General features: G+C 42.4%; 3 protein-coding genes across 3 annotated transcripts; all 3 read right to left on the bottom strand.

Annotated features, from left to right (window-relative positions):
• Window positions 1-3,353: 3,353 nt before the first annotated feature.
• LOC122707910 (PRAME family member 12-like) lies at window positions 3,354-5,039 on the bottom strand. The gene is made up of 2 exons (XM_043923903.1): window positions 4,905-5,039; window positions 3,354-3,916 (listed from the first exon to the last, which is right to left on the bottom strand). The coding sequence occupies exons 1-2, from the start codon at window positions 4,949-4,951 to the stop codon at window positions 3,364-3,366; spliced, it is 600 nt and encodes a 199-aa protein (XP_043779838.1). The 5' UTR covers window positions 4,952-5,039; the 3' UTR covers window positions 3,354-3,363.
• A 121-nt stretch (window positions 5,040-5,160) lies between these two features.
• LOC122707459 (PRAME family member 5-like) lies at window positions 5,161-8,043 on the bottom strand. Its single transcript, XM_043922927.1, has 3 exons — window positions 7,930-8,043; window positions 5,833-6,143; window positions 5,161-5,476 (listed from the first exon to the last, which is right to left on the bottom strand). Exons 2-3 carry the CDS (start codon window positions 6,117-6,119, stop codon window positions 5,161-5,163), a joined length of 603 nt encoding a protein of 200 aa, XP_043778862.1. The 5' UTR covers window positions 6,120-6,143; window positions 7,930-8,043.
• Window positions 8,044-8,429: 386 nt separating this feature from the next.
• On the bottom strand, window positions 8,430-20,383 carry LOC122707458 (PRAME family member 8-like). The gene is made up of 5 exons (XM_043922926.1): window positions 20,358-20,383; window positions 18,664-18,957; window positions 17,686-18,258; window positions 14,543-15,057; window positions 8,430-8,503 (listed from the first exon to the last, which is right to left on the bottom strand). The coding sequence occupies exons 1-5, from the start codon at window positions 20,381-20,383 to the stop codon at window positions 8,430-8,432; spliced, it is 1,482 nt and encodes a 493-aa protein (XP_043778861.1).
• Window positions 20,384-21,382: the final 999 nt, after the last annotated feature.

Below are 21,382 nucleotides of genomic sequence, written 5' to 3'. Positions count from 1 at the left end.
CATGTATATAAATGGCCTTTGCATAAAATAAGATTAAACTGGATTCTACTCAGGTGACATTTTAAACATAAACATAATGGAAAAGAATACATATGTGTGTAACTGAGTCATCTTGCTCTACAGTAAAAATTAAACACAACAATCTGATATAATTACAAACAAAATAAAATAAAATTTTTATTGAAATTTTATTCAATAAAATTTGCTTGAAAACCTGGGGCTTCTGTGGTGGTCCACTGGTTAGGAATCTACCTTATAATCCAGGGGACACCAGTTCAATCCCTGGCCCAGGAAGATCTTGCCTGCCACAGGGCAACTAAGCCCGTGAGCCACAACTACTGAACCTGAACTCTAGAGCCCTTGGACTGAAACTAGAGCCCATGGGCAGCAACTACTTAAGACTGTGTGCCCTAGAGACTGTGCTCCAAAACAAGAGACGTCACCACAGTGAGAAGCCCAAGCACCACAACTAAGAGCAGAGCAGCCCCCATTCACCACAACTAGGGAAAGCCCACACGGCAATGAAGACCTAGCCCAGTCAAAAATAAAAGTTAATTAATTAAAAAATAATTCTCTGCACCTTGTTTATGGTTTTCTTTGCTGTGCAAAAGAAAGTTTAATTTAAGTTTAATTAGGTCCCACTTATTTATTTTTGTTTTAATTTCCATTATTCTAGGAGATGGGTCATAAAGGATTTTGCTATGATTTATGTCATACAGTGTTCTGCCATGTTTTCTTTACCAATATTGTAAAACAATCATCAATCAGATAAAAATAAAAAAATAATAATTCTCTGAAGAAAGCTCCTGGGCTGATCTGGAAATCTACAACAGTGGCCAGACTCCAAGTTGGTCATTCTCTGGTATGTGGGAATCTGGGGATATTCGGAAGGACCTTTCCTGCCCGAGCAGTCATCAGCTGTGGGAGTTGTACCAAAGAAAATCTGAGACAGACACAGGTTTATGTGTTCAAGATAAACTTTATTCAGGACTATGACACCAGAAGGCCAAATGTGGCTCTTTTGACATTCTAAATTTGATAATTTTGAACACAGAGTTAGGAAAAGCCAGCTTGATGAAATATTTTTTCAGAATTCTAAACTTAAACAAAAGTCCTTTTAGGAATAGCTTGCATTTATCTCCCTGTTTCTTTGAGATGTAATTGTTCTACCTCATCTTAGGAGTTTTTTTGTTTGTTTGTTTTTTCCCCTGAGTATTGATATCTTGGTCACTGCCATTAGGAAGGTACATGTATGTTGTACATCTGACTGAGCAGCTTTTTGGCTGTGCCAACTTTCAGAGACCTTTGTCACCTTAACCTTTGTTTCATCAACTTATATAAAAGACTTTTTCACTTTCTTAGACTATTTTTGGGGAGCAATATTTCTAGAGCTTATGAAGGGTACATTATTTGCACTGTCCTGTGGGAATGCCTGTTGCATCTTTATCAGTGTAAAGTGTTATTAAAATACTACTCATCAATAAATCCTTAAATTGAAGAAACTTCTAAATTGGAAAAATTTAGAGAACTATTTAAAAAAGATTGATTCACTTTTGAAAATATAAAATTTATTTTTGTACAAATGCTCTGTTTCAAGATTCCATTAGTTGCAGAGAATATGATCTAACCTTTTAAAATTTTGTTTTTAGTTTGGGGAATAATATTTTTACAATGCTGTCTTGGTTTCTGCTGTCCAGCAACATGAACCAGCCATGGCATATGTTTATTTCCTTCCTCGTGAACCTTTCTCCCACCCTTAGAGAACTTTTATAAAAAGCCACTTTTTGGTACCTGTGAGAAAAAGAAAAAACTAGAAAGTGGATAAAAAGGCATCCATGTGATGACTAACCTAAGATGTACTTTATTTTAAACAAATGAAGCAAACAAGCAAATAAAAACTGGTTTCGAAAGCCTTATTTATGCTTCCAACTTCAGCACAATGGTGCTCATGCATGCTAATAATAAACTTTGTTTTCCACAAAGCTTTTCTTTTTACTCTTACTATGACCTGCAACAAGTACATAAAGTATGCCTCTGTAAACAATGGAGGCATTTATCTTTTTCTACCTGATTCTCTAGTATTTGGCTTCTCCAGCTAACTCCCCTGTGGGCTTGATGTATTACTGCACTGGATGACAACTCATTTTACTAAACATTGTTCAATTCATTCTAGTTTTTTTTCAAATTGTTTGTCTTGTGCCTCTCTTTATTATGAATTTATAGATGTAACAAGCTATGTCCTATAGTCTTTCTACTTCATAATATTAGCGTCTCCTGCACTAACCAATATGAATCCAGACTTCTGACATAGCTAAACGCCTTGAGACCATCAATCACATCTACAGCCATATAGAGAATATTTGTAATAGTGCAAATCTAGATATGAGAAGAAGGAACAAGGGAAAGTATTTTCTGCATTATAACAGACTAATAAGACAGGAGATCCAGAGAATTTTAATAAATATGTTATAATGGATCTGTAACAAACAGATATCAACATCTGGTTGAATGGGATAGTGGGGAGCAGAGGAAACAGGTGGCCAAGTATAAGTTATATGTTGTATATTACAGTCATTTTATTATACACCCTGATATACTGAAGTCAAAACATACTATACTAATCTTCCTCAATGGGGAAGACCAATACGTGTTATGGGAATAAAGTGAAATTTTTATTGACATGACCTAGACTTCAAAGGGACTTTCCTGGTGGCTCAGATGGTAAGGAATCTGCCTGTAATGCAGGAGACCCGAGTTCGATCTCCGGGTTGGGAAGATTCTCTGTAGAAGGAAATGGCAACCCACTTCAGTATTCTTGCCTGGAGAATTCCATGGACAGAGGAGCCTGGCAACCAACAGTCCATGGGGTCACAAAGAGTCAGACATGACTGAAGGACTAATACACACACACAGCCTTCAAAAGATATACTTTTGAAATGTGATATAAACATAATAAAACCATGCTTCTTACCTGTATGATTTTAGTATTTTTTTATAGGAATTTACATGTCACTACCCACCCATGACGAGGGTGTGTTGTTGAGGACCCCTGAGTATGTTTCCTTTGTTGTTTGTATTAATCCGCAGAACTAACGAAATCAAGAGGAAAAAAACAACTAGAGAATGATGGTTTCAGATCATAGGCAACAGAGTGCTTCCCTGACCCCCATCAGTAACTAGAGATCCGTGAGATGTAAACACAGAAATTAGAATAATATCATGGACAGCATTTATTAATTTACACGGAAGGTCTCTTTAATTCTGATCATTTCTACAACTGCACACACCAAAATAACTCAAACACCTATGTCTCAAACTAAATCCTTCTGATAGAAGCAACCAGCTAGGCAGGGTATTATAGCATCATGTATTGGGATTCAGATAATCACACATGTCCTCACCACAGTGAGGACAGGGGCTGGGGCTAACCCAAATGTTCCTGGGATGTCCTAAATATGTAAGAATCTCCCAAAGCTCAGTCTTTAGCTGGATAAGACTCTCCTGGTGAAGAATACTCTGAGAACTGTAACTCTCCTGAGTGGCAGGATAAATCTCTAGACTTAAAGCAGGTAACCTATGAGTATGACACAGGAGACTCTCCAGAATGGCTGTGGAGACAAGGTTTCCACACATGCTGAGGACTCTGAGCTGAGAGCAGTGGCTCAGGGCAGGCAAAATAGCCTTCAGGTGGGAGTCCATGATCCCACACACATTTAAGTCCAGTTCTTCAAGACTGCCTGCAACTTTCTCCAGCAGAACTTGGAGGAGCTCGGGACTAAAGTTGGTTAGAGTAACACCACTCAGATTCAGGCCCTTTAACTGATAGATGTTTGGACACTGGGACAGATGGGTCAAGTTTGATTCTATAAGCAGGCAGCTGGTCATAAAGATGTTGTCCAAGGTGGTCTTCAGGCATCTGGAGGAAAAAAAACACAAGTAAATAGATCTGGGAAACCAGAGTTATAAATGACCTCCACATGAGAGGTAAATGATTGGCACACAGCCAGGGTTGCTATTACCATCTGATAGTACTCAATATCCAGCATGTCCAGTCTCTTTCTACCATTTTCATGTGTGACTAGATGAAGCTAAAAGAACCTTGAAAGCTCTTTCTACTCATATATCAGGCAGAGTACAACATATTCCACTTCCTTAGGAGGATCAATGAAGATAATGGAATGCACAAGAAAATGCTCAGAACAGAGCCTGAGACAGAGTCTCCATCAAGTGTGGACACCACTTAATTTTAGTACCGGGAAATGAGATACACAGGCTTTTAATTCAGATCCCTTCAGTCCATGTTTGGGGTCTAGATGCCTGTATCTCTGGCCAGGTGAGACACGTGGAAGACGTGTAGAAACAGTAAGACCCCACACCATGCCCTGGGGCTGCCAGACTTCAGCAACTCCCACCCGGGCATCATCTACAAACTTTCTATCACTGTTCACTCTCCTTTTGTCTCTGCTTCATTACCATCATCTCCAGAATCATTCATTTCCTGTATAATACTTATTTACATTATATGAAACGTGAGACGACCTTTATGGCCTGGGACTTTAAGACAGGCTCATTGTGTTCACGGATTAATTACCAGAGTTTCTTTTTAGAAATGCTCAGGTCTGATGTGGTTTTTCCTTGTCAATGCTAACTTCACTAACCTGTCATCAGAACAGAGATATCTCTTCTCAAAGAAGAAATCACATACATGCCTGCACTACATCTATGCCCCCTAATTTGTAGCTTCCTAACCTGATATCCCTTCCAGAGCTTCTAGACCAGTTTTCTCACACCTTGATTGCTCCGCTTATGTGTTACCACAGGTCACAGTAGAGCAGCAAATGAGACAGTGCATTTGATATTTTACTATTGTGTTCACTGTTATTCAATCAGTGCTGTTCTCCTACCTGAGCATCTGGTTCAGGCGGCCTTCGAGGAAAGCTGGACCTTCCATACGGAGATAGCAGAGGTGCTGCAGCCTGAGGATCTGAGAGGTAAATTGCAGAAGAGCCTGATGGTCCTATTCCTCAGCAACAGACCCATGAATGAGGGAGAGAAGGAGTCTCTGAACATTGCTCTTCTTGCCCAGGAGAGAAGCAAACTTGGCCAGGGTGGACAGCTTCTGGGTGAAATTCAATTCCACCTCCTAGATACAGTCCAGCTTCACCATACTGAGAACTTTCTTAATATTTTCCTTGGACCTTGAAACAATCTCATCTTCTTACAGCACAGGTGTATGGAGCCTTTTCGCTGTTCCTCCCACCTGAAGAGGTAGCTGAGGAATTTGCCCAAGGTCTTTTTCTTGAGCCACAGATTTATGTACATCTCCAAGGGAGCCAAGGGATGCTTTGTCCTTGACATGTCTTTAGCCACTGATGCCATCAGTGAGCTTGAGAACACATGGTACATGTCTCCAGACCACATGTTCCAGAAGTCCTGGCCAGTATTTCTCAAGTCCAGCACCCACAGTTTGCACTTCCTATGGGGAAACAGAAGATCGGGTGAGATTCCTTAAAATACACAGTGAATGAAACTACAGTCTCAGAATTTAGGCAACATTCTAACTTCACATCTTTGTTTTTACTTCACATTCTTGATATCACCTTCTGTCTTTTCTCTATCCTCTCTTGCTCACTTTCCTCCAGCTCCTTTTTCTCTTCCATCCTTCCTAGTACACTTTTGCAAGGTATTTCCCAATGTGATCTCAGCAGTGCTCAAGGTTTCTGAGCTTTTTCAGAAGTCTCTGGTCCACCCTTTGGTCATTCACTCTCCCTGACACCAGCAGTCCCTTCCAGGACACCCAAGACCCTGCCAGGCTACCTGGATCAGACTCACCTGGGGTGAACCTCCTGGGCCAGCAGGACATCAAGTCCATCCAGCACTGCTTCTAAGGTTTCTTGGTGAGGCCTCTTCATCAGCCTCTCTAGAGGCAGGTGGGCAAAGGGCCAGGCTTGCACCATGGCCATCAGGGTCTCACTGCGTCTGAGAGAGAAGGCGGCCACGAATAGTGGTGGGTAGAGCTCCAGGGGCAGATACTCCAAAGAGCAGATGGCCAAGGCCTCATCTCTCAACAGGCTCATTGCTGCCAAGTTCACAAGTCTGGGTGGGTTGTGAGCACTCATCCTGACTCTTCTCTTAATGGAATCCTGTGAAAATGCAAGGGAACAAAGCCTCCTTCTCAGGTCAGTCATACCCATAAGGGTGGTCTCTCTCCCCATCCTTCAGGGAAATCAAGTCAGAGCCAAAGTCATCGCCTTGGAAATGATGAACCAGAAAGGAAGAAACCCAGTTTGTCAGGCTTCCAGGCTAGATTTGGTGGGCACTAAGCCATAGCTCTGCCCCTTCTGGCACTAGAGCAAGAATCTTACAAGTACCAAGAAGAAAGAAAGGCATCGAGTAGCTCCTCCATTTCCTTCCATTGTTTGCTTAATGTATTTCCCTCTTGCACGTTTATATTAGGAGACTGAACAAGTTGACTCCCTTTCTCTTGGGTGAAAACATTTAAAGTGTCACATTCAGCCCAAATTATGGGGACAGACGTTCATGTGGAACACAGCTTCCATCCGCGGTTCCCAAACTTAACTTTGTTTGGAAGAATTTAGGAGGTACCTTTAAAAGGAATGCCATTTGTGCATAGAGTAAAAACTTTAAATGTCAAGATATAGAATTTCAAACAGTTATATGTCTTTTATTAACAAGAAAAACTGCTTGATGAGACATTTAAATGATATAAGCCAAAGCCAAAATCAAAATGTTTAGGATGAAGGCAAAGCTATACTTTGATGCAAAAGAAAGCCTGAAATTTTTTTAACCGAAAGAAAACAAATAGGAAAACTCTTCCTGACATGTCAGACTTTGTTTCACCACTCAATACTTGCTTGGCATTGGCAGAACATGTTAGCTAATGCTGATAATTTACCAGCTCAGATGGGGTTGAGGGACTGCTCAGACCTCAATTAGACTTCAGAAATCAGAGCTCAGAAATGACTGAGTGACTGAACTCACTCCACTTCTGGTCTTCTCTTAAGCTTTTCCTTGAGAACAAATATTTCACTGGCTATTTCAGTAAACAAAGGATGCTGTGGCCAAAAAGCCATTAACCCAGCAGCCCCCCACCCTCCTAAGACAGTATGCCCCAAGGGGAATTCAAGGAGGAGAAAACAGGATGGTGTTCTGAAGTAGTTAAGATGCATATCATATGGGTAAGTCCAAAAAGACCAGACTCTTACCTCTTTCCATACATAAAAAAAGGACGAAAAGGAACTTAACTGGTGGTCCAGTGGTTAAGAATTTACCTGTTGGTGCAAGGGATACAGGTTGGATACCTGGTCTGGAAAGATTCCACGTGCTATGGAGCAACTAAACCCATGCCCCACAACTACTGAGCACTCAACTAGAGCATGGGATCCAAGACTGCTGAAGCCCACAGGTCCTGGAGCCCATGCCCTGCAATGAGAGAAGCCAGCAAAATGAGAAGCCAATGCATTTCAACTAGAGAATAGACCCTGCTCACCACAACAAGCGAAAGGCTGCCCTCAGCAAGGAAAAACCAGCACAGCCAAAAAAGAAAAAAAAAGTAAATAAATAAATATAATTATAGACATAAATAACAATTTTTAAAAGGCATGAAAATCATTAGTTTGAGATGTATCATTTTTATCATATGCAGTAATCTTTTGAAATTTTCTGAATTTTTTTGTTTTTTCAAGAAATGACATTATGGACTCTGGCTCCACTGCATAACTTTTCTCCCACCCTTATAGTTTTTGAACAGTTCCTCAGAGCAATCTGAGAAGCCACCTTTCCTGTTATAATCTTCTGTAAAGTCAACGAATAAAACATATTTGTTATGTTTTAGGTTGTGCATTTCTTGTCATTTTACATGCTCTTCCAAGACATTTTCCCAACCCACAGTGCCCTGTCCCCACTCACCCGAGTTCCAGGCGTTAGATGAAAACAATAGACTAAAATGTTAGCCACCACGTGAAAGTAGAGAGTTATTTTATTTGGTGGGAGTGTTTAGAACCCAAGCCCAGGAGACAGGAAATGGCAACCCACTCCAGTGTTCTTGCCTGGAGAATTCCAGGGATGGCGGAGCCTGGTGGGCTGCTGTCAATGGGGTCGCACAGAGTCGGACACGACTGAAGAGACTTCTCAACAGCAGCAGCCAGGAGGCAGTATCTCAGAAACTTTGAGAAAACTGCATCAAGGAGGTGGGAGGGGGAGTCAGGCTATATACAAGTTTGTAACAAAGGAAGCAGGCAGTCTGAACATCAAAGATTACTGTGAGGTTAGAAAAACAACAAACAGATACCAAGTTAGGGAATTCAGCTTTCTATGTATAGGAAGATGCAAGCCTCTTGGCTCACTGAATTCATTCCTTTCATATGTATCTCAGCTCTCTGGAACCAATTCCTCTTTTCTTGTTTACCTTAGTTGGTGGCAGATGACTGCTTCTTGCATTCCCCCAGCTCCTCACAATCATCCTGGGGAATGGCGACATCTGCTGGATTGGAGGTTTACATCACTGTGCAAATATTTGTACTCAAGTAACATTTACAGGACAGCCCAATTTTTTCAGCATATTTATTATTTTGATTATTTGGCTGTGCTGGGTCTTAATCATGTGTGAGGGACCTTTGATCTCCCTTGTGCCCCTGAGGGATCTTTCATTTGTGGCATATGAGCACTTAGTTACAGGATATGGGATCTAGTTCCCTGACCAGTGATTCAACCCAGGGCCCCTGCATTGGGAGCATGGAGTCATACCCACTGGACCACCAGGGAAGTTCCAGGATAGCAAGATTCATTAAAAATTCTAAAGTATACAGTCTTGATTAGAAAATTGATTTCTATCCTCTGGTCTGATCAACTAGCAGGTGGCCTAGGAGACCTACAGCTCAGTATGTCTGTCATTGAAGATGAATCCAGTCTCTCTTATTTCCTCCCACCCCCAGCTCCCCTGCACTGGCTACTGGAACAGCTTAGGTGAATCCTGATTCATTGGGGACCACATGTAATATGTGAGTCCAATTTCAGTCCCTGGATTTTGCTTTCTTCCCTGTTGTGAGAATAGTGGGATAAAGACTTAGGCTATTCACTTAGGAGGGAGAAGACTGGGGGAAAAAAAGCACTGTGGAGGTCTTACATAATAAGGAGCTCTTGCTCAACAACTCGGGGAAGGCAATGGCACCCCATTCCAGTACTCTTGCCTGGAAAATCCCATGGATGGAGGAGCCAGGTGGGCTGCAGTCCATGGGGTCGCTAAGAGTCACACACGACTGAGTGACTTCACTTTCACTTTTCCCTTTCATGCATTGGAGAAGGAAATGGCAACCCACTCCAGTGTTCTTGCCTGGAGAATCCTAGGGATGGCAGAGCCTGGTGGGCTGCCGTCTATGGGGTCGCACAGAGTCGGACACGACTGAAGTGACTTAGCAGCAGCAGCAGCTCAACAACTCCAGAGCCAAGATCTCAATAAACAGTATCTCACTGAATCCTACTAAAAGTCCCATAAACTGTGTGTGCATCATTATCTTCATTGTGCGGGAAACAAAGCTCTGCCTAAGTCTATAATCCCAGCCCTATATCCACTTCCTCCCCAGAATAAACAATTGCAGCCTCTAAATCCTTAGCAGGGAAACTTTATTTGGCTGCATTTTGTTTAGAGGCACTGTGAAGGTTACGTTTATGTGTCAACTTCACTGAGATGAGATGCCCAGGTCTCAGGTCAAACACTAATTCTGGGAGACTCTTCAAAGGAATTCTTGGAGGAGATTAGCATGGAATCAGTAGACTGAGTAAGAGATTAGCCCTCACCAGTGTGAGTGGGCATCACCTTATCCTGTGGGGGCCTGAATGGAAAAAGGGCTACTGCTCTCCCTCTCTCCTTGGCCATGAATACTGGCGTTTCTGGATCCTGAAGCAAGTCTTCAGCAATACATGAACCATGAACTTTCAGATGTTCAAGATGATTTTAGAAAAGACAGAGGAACCAGAGATCAAATTGCCAACATCCACTGGATCATCAAAAAAGCAAGAGAGTTCCAGAAAAACATCTATTTATGCTTTATTGACTATGCCAAAGCCTTCGACTGTGTGGATCACAATAAACTGTGGAAAATTCTTAAAGAGAATACCAGACCACCTGAGCTGTCTTTTGAGAAACCTGTATGCAGGTCAGGAAGCAACAGTTAGAAATGGACATGGAACAACAGGCTGGTTCCAAATAGGGAAAGGAGTAGGTCAAGGATGTATATTATCACCCTGCTTATTTAACTTCTGTGCAGAATACATCATAAGAAATGCTGGGCTGGATGAAGCACAAGCTGGAATCAAGATTGCCAGGAGAAATGTCAATAACCTCAGATATGCAGATGACACCACCCTTATGGCAGAAAGTGAAGAAGAACTAAAGAGCCTCTTGATGAAAGTGAATGAAGAGAGTGAAAAAGTTGGCTTAAAACTCAACATTCAGAAAACTAAGATCATGGCATCCGGTCTCATCACTTCATGGCAAATAGATGGGGAGACAGTGAAAACAGTGTCAGACTTTATTTTGGGGGGCTCCAAAATCACTGCAGATGGTGACTGCAGCCATGAAATTAAAAGACGCTTACTCCTTGGAAGGAAAGTTATGACCAACCTAGACAGCATATTAAAAAGCAGAGACATTACTTTGCCAACAAAGGTCCATCTGGTCAAGGCTATAGTTTTTCCAGTGGTCATGTATGGACGTGAGAGTTGGACTGTGAAGAAAGCTGCGCACCAAAAAATTGATGCTTTTGAACTGTGGTGTTGGAGAAGACTCTTGAGAGTCCCTTGGACTGCAAGGAAATCCAACCAGTCCATCCCAAAGATCAGTCCTGGGTGTTCATTGTAAGGACTGATGTTGAAGCTGAAACTCTAATACTTTGGTCACCTGATGCAAAGAGCTGACTCATTTGAAAAGACCCTGATGCTGGGAAAATTGAAGGCAGGAGGGGAAGGGGAGGACAGAGTATGAGATGATTGGATGGCATTACTGACTCAATGGACATGAGTTTGAGTAAACTCCAGGAGTTGGTGATGGACAGGGAGGCCTCCGTGCTATGGTCCAAGGGGTCACAAAGAATCGGACACAACTGAGTGACTGAACTGAACTGAACTGAACATATTTTTTTAAAAGAATAAATTCTTGCTTATTTATGGTTAAAATCAGTTTTAAAATCTAATTTGTTTCTTGCAGCTGTAAAATGTTTTTAAATTTCCCACATGATTTCTTCAAAATACTGTATTACCTCAATAACCTTTAGAGAAATGTTGTATATAAACCGCTGTGGAAGTATTTATACTCAAGTGTCATTTACAGGAGAGCACATTAAAAAAAAATATTTATTTGTTTAATTATTTGGCTGGGTCAAACTAAGGCTGGGTCTTAGTCCAGCCTACAACATCTTTGATCTCCCTTGTGTCCCTGTGTATGTGTGTATGTTTGTGTGTGTATGGGTCCTGAGTTGTGCCCAAAACTTGGGACCCCATGGACTGTAGCCCACCATGCTCTTCTAGCCTTGAAATTTTCCAGTCAAGAATACTGGAGCGGGTTGCCATATCTTTCTCCAGGGGTTCTTCCCAACCCAGTGATCAAACCCATGTCTCCTCTGTCTCTTGCGTTGGCAGGCAGATTCTTGCCACTGAATCATCTGGGAAGCCTGAGGGGTTTTTAGTTGTGGCGTCAGAACACTGAGCTGCAGTATGTGAGATCTAGTTTTCTGACAGTGATTGAATCCGGGCTCCCTGCTTTGGGACCGTGGAACAAAGAAGTTCATTTGGGAACTCAGCTGGGAACAGAGAAGTCCCAGGATAGCAAGATTTATTAAAAATTCTAGAGTATACAGTCCTGATTACAAAATTGATTTCTATTCTCTGGTCTGATCTACCAGCAGGTGGCCTAGAAAACCTGAGGCTCAGAATGTCTATCACTGGAGATGAGTCCAGTGATATGCCCATAGTCCACTCCTATGCCCTTCCACCCCCAGCCCCTCTGCACTGGCTACTGGAACAGCTTGGGTGAATCCTGATTCATTGGTGATCACATGCAATATTTGAGTCAAATTTCTGTCTCTGGATTTTGCTTTCCTCCCTATTGTGAGTAATAGAGGTAAATACAAAGTTTGAAGACTTAATGCTATTCACCAGGAGGGAGAAGATTGCAAACAAAAGAAAAAAGCATCATGGAGTTCTTGCTCAACAACTCCAGAGCCAAGCTGTCAACAAGCAATATTTCACTGGATTCAATTAAAAATCCCTGGAGAAGGAAATGGCAACCCACTCCAGTACTCTTGCCTGGAAAATCCCATGGACCAAGGAGCCTAGTAGGCTGCAGTCCATGGGGTCACAAAGAGTCGGACACGACTGAGCAACTTCACTTCACTTCATGGCAAAATGTCTTGTGTGAAACATGTTTTTCTTAATTTCCATGAAACAACATTCTGCAGTCTAATAAAACTTTTATCTACTGTACATAGAAAAAAAATTCCCATAAACTCTGTGTGCATCATTATATTCATTGTAGGGGGAACCAAAGCTCTGCCTAAGGTCCTCCCAGCCCTATATCCCCTTCCTTCTCAGAATAAACAATTGCAACCACTGAATCCTTAGCAGAGATTGGCTGCATTTTATTAGGCTGCATTTTGTTTAGACACACTGCGAGGGTTAAATTTATGTGTCAATGTCACTGTGAGATGAGATGCCCAGATCTCAGGTCAAACATTAATTCTGGGAGAATCTGTAAGGTTATTCCTGGAAGAGATTCGCATTGAAATCAGTATGTAGAGTCAAGAGATCAGCCCTCACCAGTGTGGGTGGGCATCGTCTTATCCTCTGGGGCCTGAATGGAATGAGGGCTACTGCTCTCCCTCTCTTCTAGGTCATGAATACCAGGGCTTCTGGCTCATGAACCTTGAAACTACAGGACATACACAAATGGTTCCCTGGTTCCCAGGCTTTTAGCCTTGACTCAGAGCTACACCATCACTTCCCCTGCTTTTAAACCTTAAGACTGGGTCTGAATTATATCACAGCCTTTCCCAGTTCTTCAGGCAACAGATAGCAGATAGTGGGACTGCTGAGTCTCTGTAATCATGTCGGCCTCTTCTCAAACTATGTATGTGTCTATGTATCAGGTGAATCCTAACAACACGTGGTTGAACTGCTTGGGGTCACTTAAATGAGGGTTTTTTTTTTTTTAACAGTAAATTTAGTTCTACACAATATGTAGTTGGGTTGAATCTCAGGAGGATGAACAGAGGATAGGGAGAGCTGACTAAGAGTTATATGTAACACATAACATACATTTGTGATACATTTGGATGTTCTGATGTCCAGACAAGCTATCCTTAATTTTTCTGATAGAGAGGGACTGGACTTATGATGGGAATTACATATTCTGATATGACCAATTAACAAAAATGTATAATTCTTGAATGTGGTATTCAAATAATAGATCCATGTTAAATGTTTTTGCTAATTTAATACTTTTCTAAAAAGAATTTGCTTGTCTGGCCACAACTTGATTATATCCATAAGGACCACTACCCATCCATGATAGGCATGGAATGGTGAGAACCAGTATCATTTATTGGTAGAATGGAAAACATCTTGCAGAAGTGGGGACCCGTGTTTGTGGCAGTGAAGCACATAAAAAGACAAGGAACTGCAACTTATACACCGACTGATAGAAGTATGAAGAATACCCATGTCAAGGTCATGGCCTGAGTCAGTAGTGAAAGCCCTGCAAAGAGTTCTTCACTCCAGTTGTTTGCCAGACACTGAGTATGTTCCCCTTTGTGTGTATTAACCCACTGAACAGCCAAAGAAATAAGCAAGGAGGTAAGAGATATCCAAGACAGAATAAAGAAATTTCAGGAATGTAAGGTTTTGAATCATGGACAACACAGTGCTTTTTTCTTTTTTTAAAAATCACTAACTGGAAATAATTAGGACATGTAATAATATATCATGGAGAACAGCAGTTGGTTTTCAATAAGCATCTCTTTATTTTTAATTAATTTTTATTGGAGTAGGATTGCTTTATAATGTCCCATTAGTTTCTTGCTATACAACAAAGTGAATCATATCTATACATGTATCTACTCTCATTTTAAATTTCCTTCCTATTTAGGTCACCAGGAAGATATCTTTATTCTTGACCATTTCTGTACATCCATCTCCCTCAGGGATAACTGCAACATGTGGGGCTCAAGCATGTATTCACCTAGGTTCATATTTTAGATTCTAGAAGCCCATCTCCCTGAAAGTTCCATCCCTTCCAGAGTCTACATTTCCTCCTGCGATACTGAATTCCCCCTCCACTATCGCCTTTCCTTTTCCCATTCACATTGAGAAGATGTCTGAAATCACAGCTCTCTTTTCCCTTCATGATGTCCTCATGTTCTAGATTTCAGTTTCCAAGTGCCCAGAAGAAAGCTTTTAATAGTGGCAATTCTCTAGGCAGGGGCAGTACAGCTGTATATAATGGGCTCCAGATGATAGCATATGTTCTTACCACAGCGAAGACAGGGGCTGGGACTAATCCAGATGACCCTGGGACGTCCTAAGTCTCTCAGAATCTCCAACAGCTGAGCCCGAAGCTGGGCAAGTCTTGCTTCCAGGAGAACACCCTGAGATCTGTAACTCTCCTGAGGGGCAGGATAACGCTCTTGCGTTAAGCAGGGCAGTCCAGTGGTGTGTCGCAGCAGCTTCTCCATAACAGCCATGGACAGGAAGTTCCCACACAGGCTGAAGTACCTGAGCCGGGAGCAGAGGCTTAGGACAGGCAAGATGGCCTCTAGCTGGGAGTCCTTGATCCCACACAGATCTAAGTCCAGTTCCTGGAGGGTGCCTTCAACTTTCTCCAGCAGACTGTGGAGGAGCTCAGGATTAAAGTCAGTCATGTTGATACCACTCAGATCTAGGCCCTTTAGCTGACTGATGTTTGGGCTCTGGGACAGGTGGGTCAAGTCTGATTCTGTAAGCCAGCAGTTGGTTATTGACAGGTTGTCCAAGGGGGACTTCAGGCACCTGGGGAGAAACCAAACAATTAGTTCTTGGAAACTGAAGTGCCAGGTTGCATACTGGTGATAGACAAATGGCTTCTATGGAACTAACATTAGTCAGGCCAACTCTTGAGGGTCAGTACACTGATTGTCCATCTCATTGTAGGCTAAGTCCTATCACCTTCACTGTGAGACTGAGTCACCTCACAGAATCTAGAGAGCACTCTCTCCTCATCTATCAAGCAGAGTACAACATACTCTACTTCCTTATGGGGATGAATGAAGATACTGGAATGCATAAGAATATGCTATGAGGAGAGCTAGGGAGAGTCTCTTTCAAGTGTAGACATCACTGAATATTAGTGTTGGGTGATGACATTTAAAAATAACTTCAGATAAGGCTTCCTTCAGTCCAAGTTTGGGCTCCATATGCCTCTGTCTCTGACCAAGTGAGGTCCTAGGGAGATATACATAGGAATCAACTTATGTTGCCTTCTAGAGGGGCTCACTTATATCCCTGCATCATCTACTGACTTCCTATCACTTTTTATTATCCTTTTCTCTCAATTCAGTTAACAAACAGTTCAGTTAATGTATCTGGAGCACAAAACACCATATTATAGACAGGGATACCAAGGGATCATTTCATGAAAAGTTGGGCACAATAAAGGACAGAAATGATATGGACCTAACAGAAGCAGAAGATATTAAGAAGACGTGGCATGAATACACAGAAGAACTATACAAAAAAGATCATCATGACACATGTACCCCAATGTTCATCACAGCACTGTTTATAATAGCCAGAACATGGAAGCAACCTAGATGCCCATCAGCAAACGAATGGATAAAGAAGCTGTGGTACATATACACTATGGAATATTACTCAGCCATTAAAAATGATTTGTTTGAATCAGTTCTAATGAAATGGATGAAACTGGAGCCCATTATACAGAGTGAAGTAAGCCAGAAAGATAAAGACCAATACAGTACACTAACACATACATATGGAATTTAAAAAGATGGTAACGATAACCCTATATGCAAAACAGAAAAAGAGACACAGATGTACAGAACAGACTTTTGGACTCTGTGGGAGAGGGTGAGAGTGGGATGTTCTGAGAGAATAGCACTGAAACAAGTATACTATCAAGGGTGAAACAGATCACCAGCCCAGGTTGGATGCATGAGATGGGTGCTCAGGGCTGGTGCACTGGGAAGACCCAGAGGGATGGGATGGAGAGGGAGGCGGGAGGAGGGATTGGGATGGGGAACACATGTAAATCCATGGATGATTCATGTCAATGCGTCGCAAAAAACACTACAATATTGTAGAGTAATTAGCCTCCAACTAATAAAAATAAATGGAAAATAAATAAAATGAATAAAAAAAAAAAAAAGCTGTATATTGTCACCCTGCTTATTTAACTTCTATGCAGAGTACATCATGAGAAACGCTGGGCTTGAAGAAGCACAAGCTGGAATCAAGATTGCCGGGAGAAATATCAATAACCTCAGATATGCAGATGGCACCACCCTTATGGCAGAAAGTGAAGAGGAACTAAAAAGCCTCTTGATGAAAGTGAAAGAGGAGAGTGAAAAACTTGGCTTAAAGCTCAACATTCAGAAAACTAAGATCATGGCATCCGGTCCCATCACTTCATGGCAAATAGATGGGGAAACAGTGGAAACAGTGACAGACTTTATTTTTTTGGGCTCCAAAGTCACTGCAGATGGTGACTGTAGCCATGAAATTAAAAGACACTTGCTCCTTTGTCCTTGGAAGAAAAGTTATGACCAACCTAGACAGCATATTAAAAAGCTGAGACATTACTTTGCCAACAAAGCTATGGTTTTTCAAGTAGTCATGTATGGATGTGAGAATTGGACTATAAAGAAAGCTGAGTGCTAAGAATTGATGCTCTTGAACTGTGGTGTTGGAGAAGACACTTGAGAGCCCCTTGGATTCCAAGGAGATCCAACCAGTCCATTCTAAAAGAAATCAGTACTGAATATTCATTGAAAGAACGGATGTTGAAGCTGAAACTCCATTACTTTGGCCATATGATACAAAGAACTGACTCATTTGAAAAGACCCTGATGCTGGGAAAGGTTGAAGGCGGGAAGAGAATGGGACGGCAGAGAATTAGATGGTTTGATTTGGCATCACCGACTCAATGGACATGAGTTTGAGTAAACTCCAGGAGTTGGTGATGGACAGGGAGGCCTGGCATGCTGCAGTTCATGTAGTCCCAAAGAGTCGGACATGACTGAGCGACTGAACTGATAGGGAGTTTAGAAGAGGTTCACTGAGGGCACAAACCTTGTAAACATGGAGGTTCTCTTCAGGAATGCTCTGATCTGATTAGTTTCCCCAATTCAGTGTCCTTTTTACTTACCTATTTTTATCATTTCAACATAGGCACCTCCACAAAAGGAGGAAATTATAAACCCTGGGATGCAAAGAGTATGTGTCAATACTCTGCACCTCCCCAGCAGGGTGTCTCACAAGAGCCACTAGACTAGTTTAACTCTCTACCTAGATTAGTGTGGTTATGGGATATCACACTTAAAGAGAGTGCAACAAAGGAGACAATGCTTTTGACATTCTATGGTTGTGTTCAATGTTACCCAGCTAGTGGTCCACTCCTACCTGAGCATCTGGTCTAGGCAGCCTTCAAGGAAGGAGGGATAGTCCAGATGGAGATCCTGGAGGTGGCCAAGCCTCAGGAACTGAGAGGTGATTTGGGCAATGTGATCCTGCTCCTGCTCTGTGAAGGCAGACAGGTGGATGGGGGAGAGACGGAGTCTCTGCAAATTACTCATCTTTCCCAGGAGAGAGGCAAATGTGGCCAGGGTGGACAGATGCCAAATCCAATTCACTTGCACCTCCTGGATACAGTCCAGCTGCACCATGCTCAGGACCTTCACAATATTGTCCATTGGCATTGCAGAGATCTTCAGCTTCTTACAGCAGAGATGTACGGAGGCTTTTCTCTGCTCCACCCACCTAAGAAGGTAGGTGAGAAAGTTACCTAGGGTCCTTTTCTTCAGGCAAAGGTCTATAAAAATGTTCAGTGGAGCCAAGTGCTGCTTTGCCATTGAGCTCTGCTCAGCCACTGGTGCCATTCTTGAGCTTGAGCACTCATAACTGCTAGCTCCAGACCACATGCTCCAGAAGTTCTGGCCAGTATTCCGTAAATCTAGCACCTGTAGTTTGCACTTCCTAGAGGAACAAGGAAATTGATGAGGATGTATCAAAATCCACACAGAATAAAAAAACAGCCTAACAATTTGACAACATCCTGCCCACCTGTGCTGTAACTTAACATTTCTGACATCATCTGCTGCCTTGTTCACTACCCTCTCTGCCTCACTATCCTCCATGCCCCTTCCCCTTTTATCCTTTCTGGTTCTCCACTTTAGCATATCAAGGCTCTTTGAGGAGGTGGAAAATGTTCTTCTAAGCTCCCATTCACTACAGGCACTCTTCAACTTCCAGAAGGTACTTCCTTTAGCAACAAGGTTTCTGCGTTACCATTTTCAGAACCCTTTCCACCCACCTGTTTTCAACCCACCTATCTCCTCTGGGACATTCAAGATTTTATCAAGGTGCCTTAAACACACTCACCTGGAACGAACCTTCTGGGCCAGCAAACCATCAAGTGCTTCCAGCACTGCTTGTAAAGGCCCCATATGAGGCATGTCAATCAAGCCTCCCAGAGGCAGGCGGACAAAGGGCCAGGCTTGCACCATGGCCTTCAGGGTCTCGATGTGTCTCCCGTGGAATGCCTCCATGAAGAGGGGTGGGAAGAGCTCTGTGGGCAGATCCTCCAGAACAGAAAAGGCCAAAGCATCATCCCTCAGCAGGTGCTTTCCTGCCAGGTCCAGGAGTCTGGATGGGTTCCGGACACTCATCTTGACTCTACAAGAAAAGGAATCCTGTAGAAACTGCCAGGGCACAAGGCATCCATCTCAGGCCAAGCAGAAGCACACCTAAGACATTCTCCCACCCTTTCAGAAGAACCTACTCAGAGCCAAGGTCACTGGTCTGGCAGGGGTGGAAATGCCTCAGTCAGCCCATGTGACACTCTGGCCTCAATGGGCACAAAGCTATAACTCTTTCCTTACTGGTTTCAGAACAAACCTCTCACAAGTACCAATGAAGAAAATAGACAGTCACTAGCCTGTTTAGTAACATCCATTGCTTTGCATGATTCAGGTCCCACTAGAAAGTGGATACCACGAAGCCTGAGAGTTCACTCCAAACTTTATTTGGGGAAGAGTTTCAAATAATCTCTTTGAGCCCTACATTAGTGAGAGTCATGTGGACTAGCACAGCCTCCAACCTGAGTTACCTCTAACATGAATACCATTGTGTTCAAAATATTTAATTTAAATTTCATGAAATAAAATTCCAAAATGGATGCTTTTCATTAAAAATACCTCCTTTGTAAAGTCATTTTAAATTGATATCAACTAAAGCACAAATCAAAATGCTTGAGATTGAGGCAAAACTACACTGCTAGGCAAAACTAAAACATGAAATGTGTTCATGTGAGAGAAACAATTTTTTGAAAGCTCTCACTGCATCCAGAGATACATGCCACCCTTCAAGACTTAATCATGGGTAAAAAAGGGTGTCCTCATGAGGACGGTAACTTACTGCTCTGGTGGGGCTGGTGGGGCGCTCAGATCTCAGATGCTGTGGAGAACCCAGTTGGTATCTCTAGAGCAGGAAGATTCTGCATCTCTTTTCCAGTGCTTCAGACTTTTAAACACCTTTCTATTCCCATCATCCCTCTGTCCCACTACTAAGCCAATCAGTAAAGGACACCTGATTAGGTTACCGAGTGCCGATTGGATCATCATATTTCTGTAGGTTAGTTGATTGAATCCGATACACATTCAGGAGACAGAGGATGATGGGGTTGCTGGATAATCAAGGACCCATTCACTGATTCACAAAGACATTATTCTAGGTGATATTAAGGTAGTAAAAGACGGCTTCTCTGTGGCTCAGTGGTAAAGAATCTGATGGCAATGCAGGGACATGGGTTTGACCCATGGTCGGGGAAGGCACCACAAGTCAAGTAGCAACTAAGCCTATGTACCACAACTACTGAGCCTTTGCCCTAAAGCCTGGGATGACAGAGGATGAGATGGTTGGATGGTGTCACCAACTCAATGGACGTGAGTTTGAGCAAGATGTGGGAGTTGATGATGGACAGGGAAGCCTGGCATGCTGCAGCCCATGGGGTCGCAAAGAGTCGGACACGACTGAGCGCCTGAACTGAACTGAATTGAACTGGAAACTGAAAGTACTGAAACCGATGCTCTCTGGAGCCCATGCTCTACAACACAAAAGGGCACAGCAGTGAGAAGCCCATGTACCTCAACTAAAGAGTAGCCCCGACTCGCCTCAACTAGAGAAATGCTTGCTCAGCAACAAACCTAGCGCAACGAAAAATAAAATATAAAATTTAAAAAAGATAGTAAAAGAGAGTGGATCAGAAGACATGGTGTCACCTTACTGCTTTGTTTTGTTTTTTCCTCAGAAAGCTGGGCTAAGCACAACAAACTGCAGAAGAAGATTAAAACTAAGATGTGAGATGAGGATGAAGTGTGAATCCTGTGATCAAGGCTTATTTTCCAAGACTGAGAGGCAGTGGGCACTGTGGGCTCTTTGGGAACTTGGAGTCAGAGAAGAAATAAACCTGGGTCATTCCCAAATAACCTTGCCATCCAGAGGCAGCTGCTACCAGGAGAGGTTTGCTTGTTTGTTTGTTAATTTTTCTCACTGAGGACATTTTCCAGAGGGTAAATTTCCCCAACTATTTTTCAGGGTTCTTATAAGCCAAATGTAATTTTATTGGCCCCTTTCCAAGTGAATTTACATAATTACTGTTTCCTCAAACTTCAAACTTTGCTAAGTTCAACACAAATTCTGATCAAGGTAATGCCATTAGGTACAGAAATAAAGTTCTATTTTTCTTGTCAGAAATACTAGCGCCTTTCCTACACTAAATACAGAAGCTCTTATTGATGTTTAACATTCTACCAATTCAGGGATGACTCCCACTTTAGGCTGCATCAGACAAAAACTCCTTTGAAGTTTAAGATCACACAGAAAGGGAGACCCTTTCTGCTAGCTCCAAGAATTTTCCATGCCTCTCTCCCACCCAATTTACTTGATGCCCAAACAATTCTTATATACTACTGCCCACTAAGGTGAAGACTCTTTGAAGGGTGTTCCCCTTCTTGGCCACTTTGGGGAAGATCCTTTTCACCACATTTCTGCCATGGTAAATAGCCTTTGCATAAGAAAGGGTTTAACTGGATTCTACTCA

Source organism: Cervus elaphus, chromosome 14, assembly GCF_910594005.1.
Source record: "Cervus elaphus chromosome 14, mCerEla1.1, whole genome shotgun sequence".
NCBI lineage: Eukaryota > Metazoa > Chordata > Mammalia > Artiodactyla > Cervidae > Cervus > Cervus elaphus.
The sequence above is the reverse complement of the archived record's forward strand: the minus strand, read 5'-3'. Positions and strand labels throughout refer to the sequence as shown.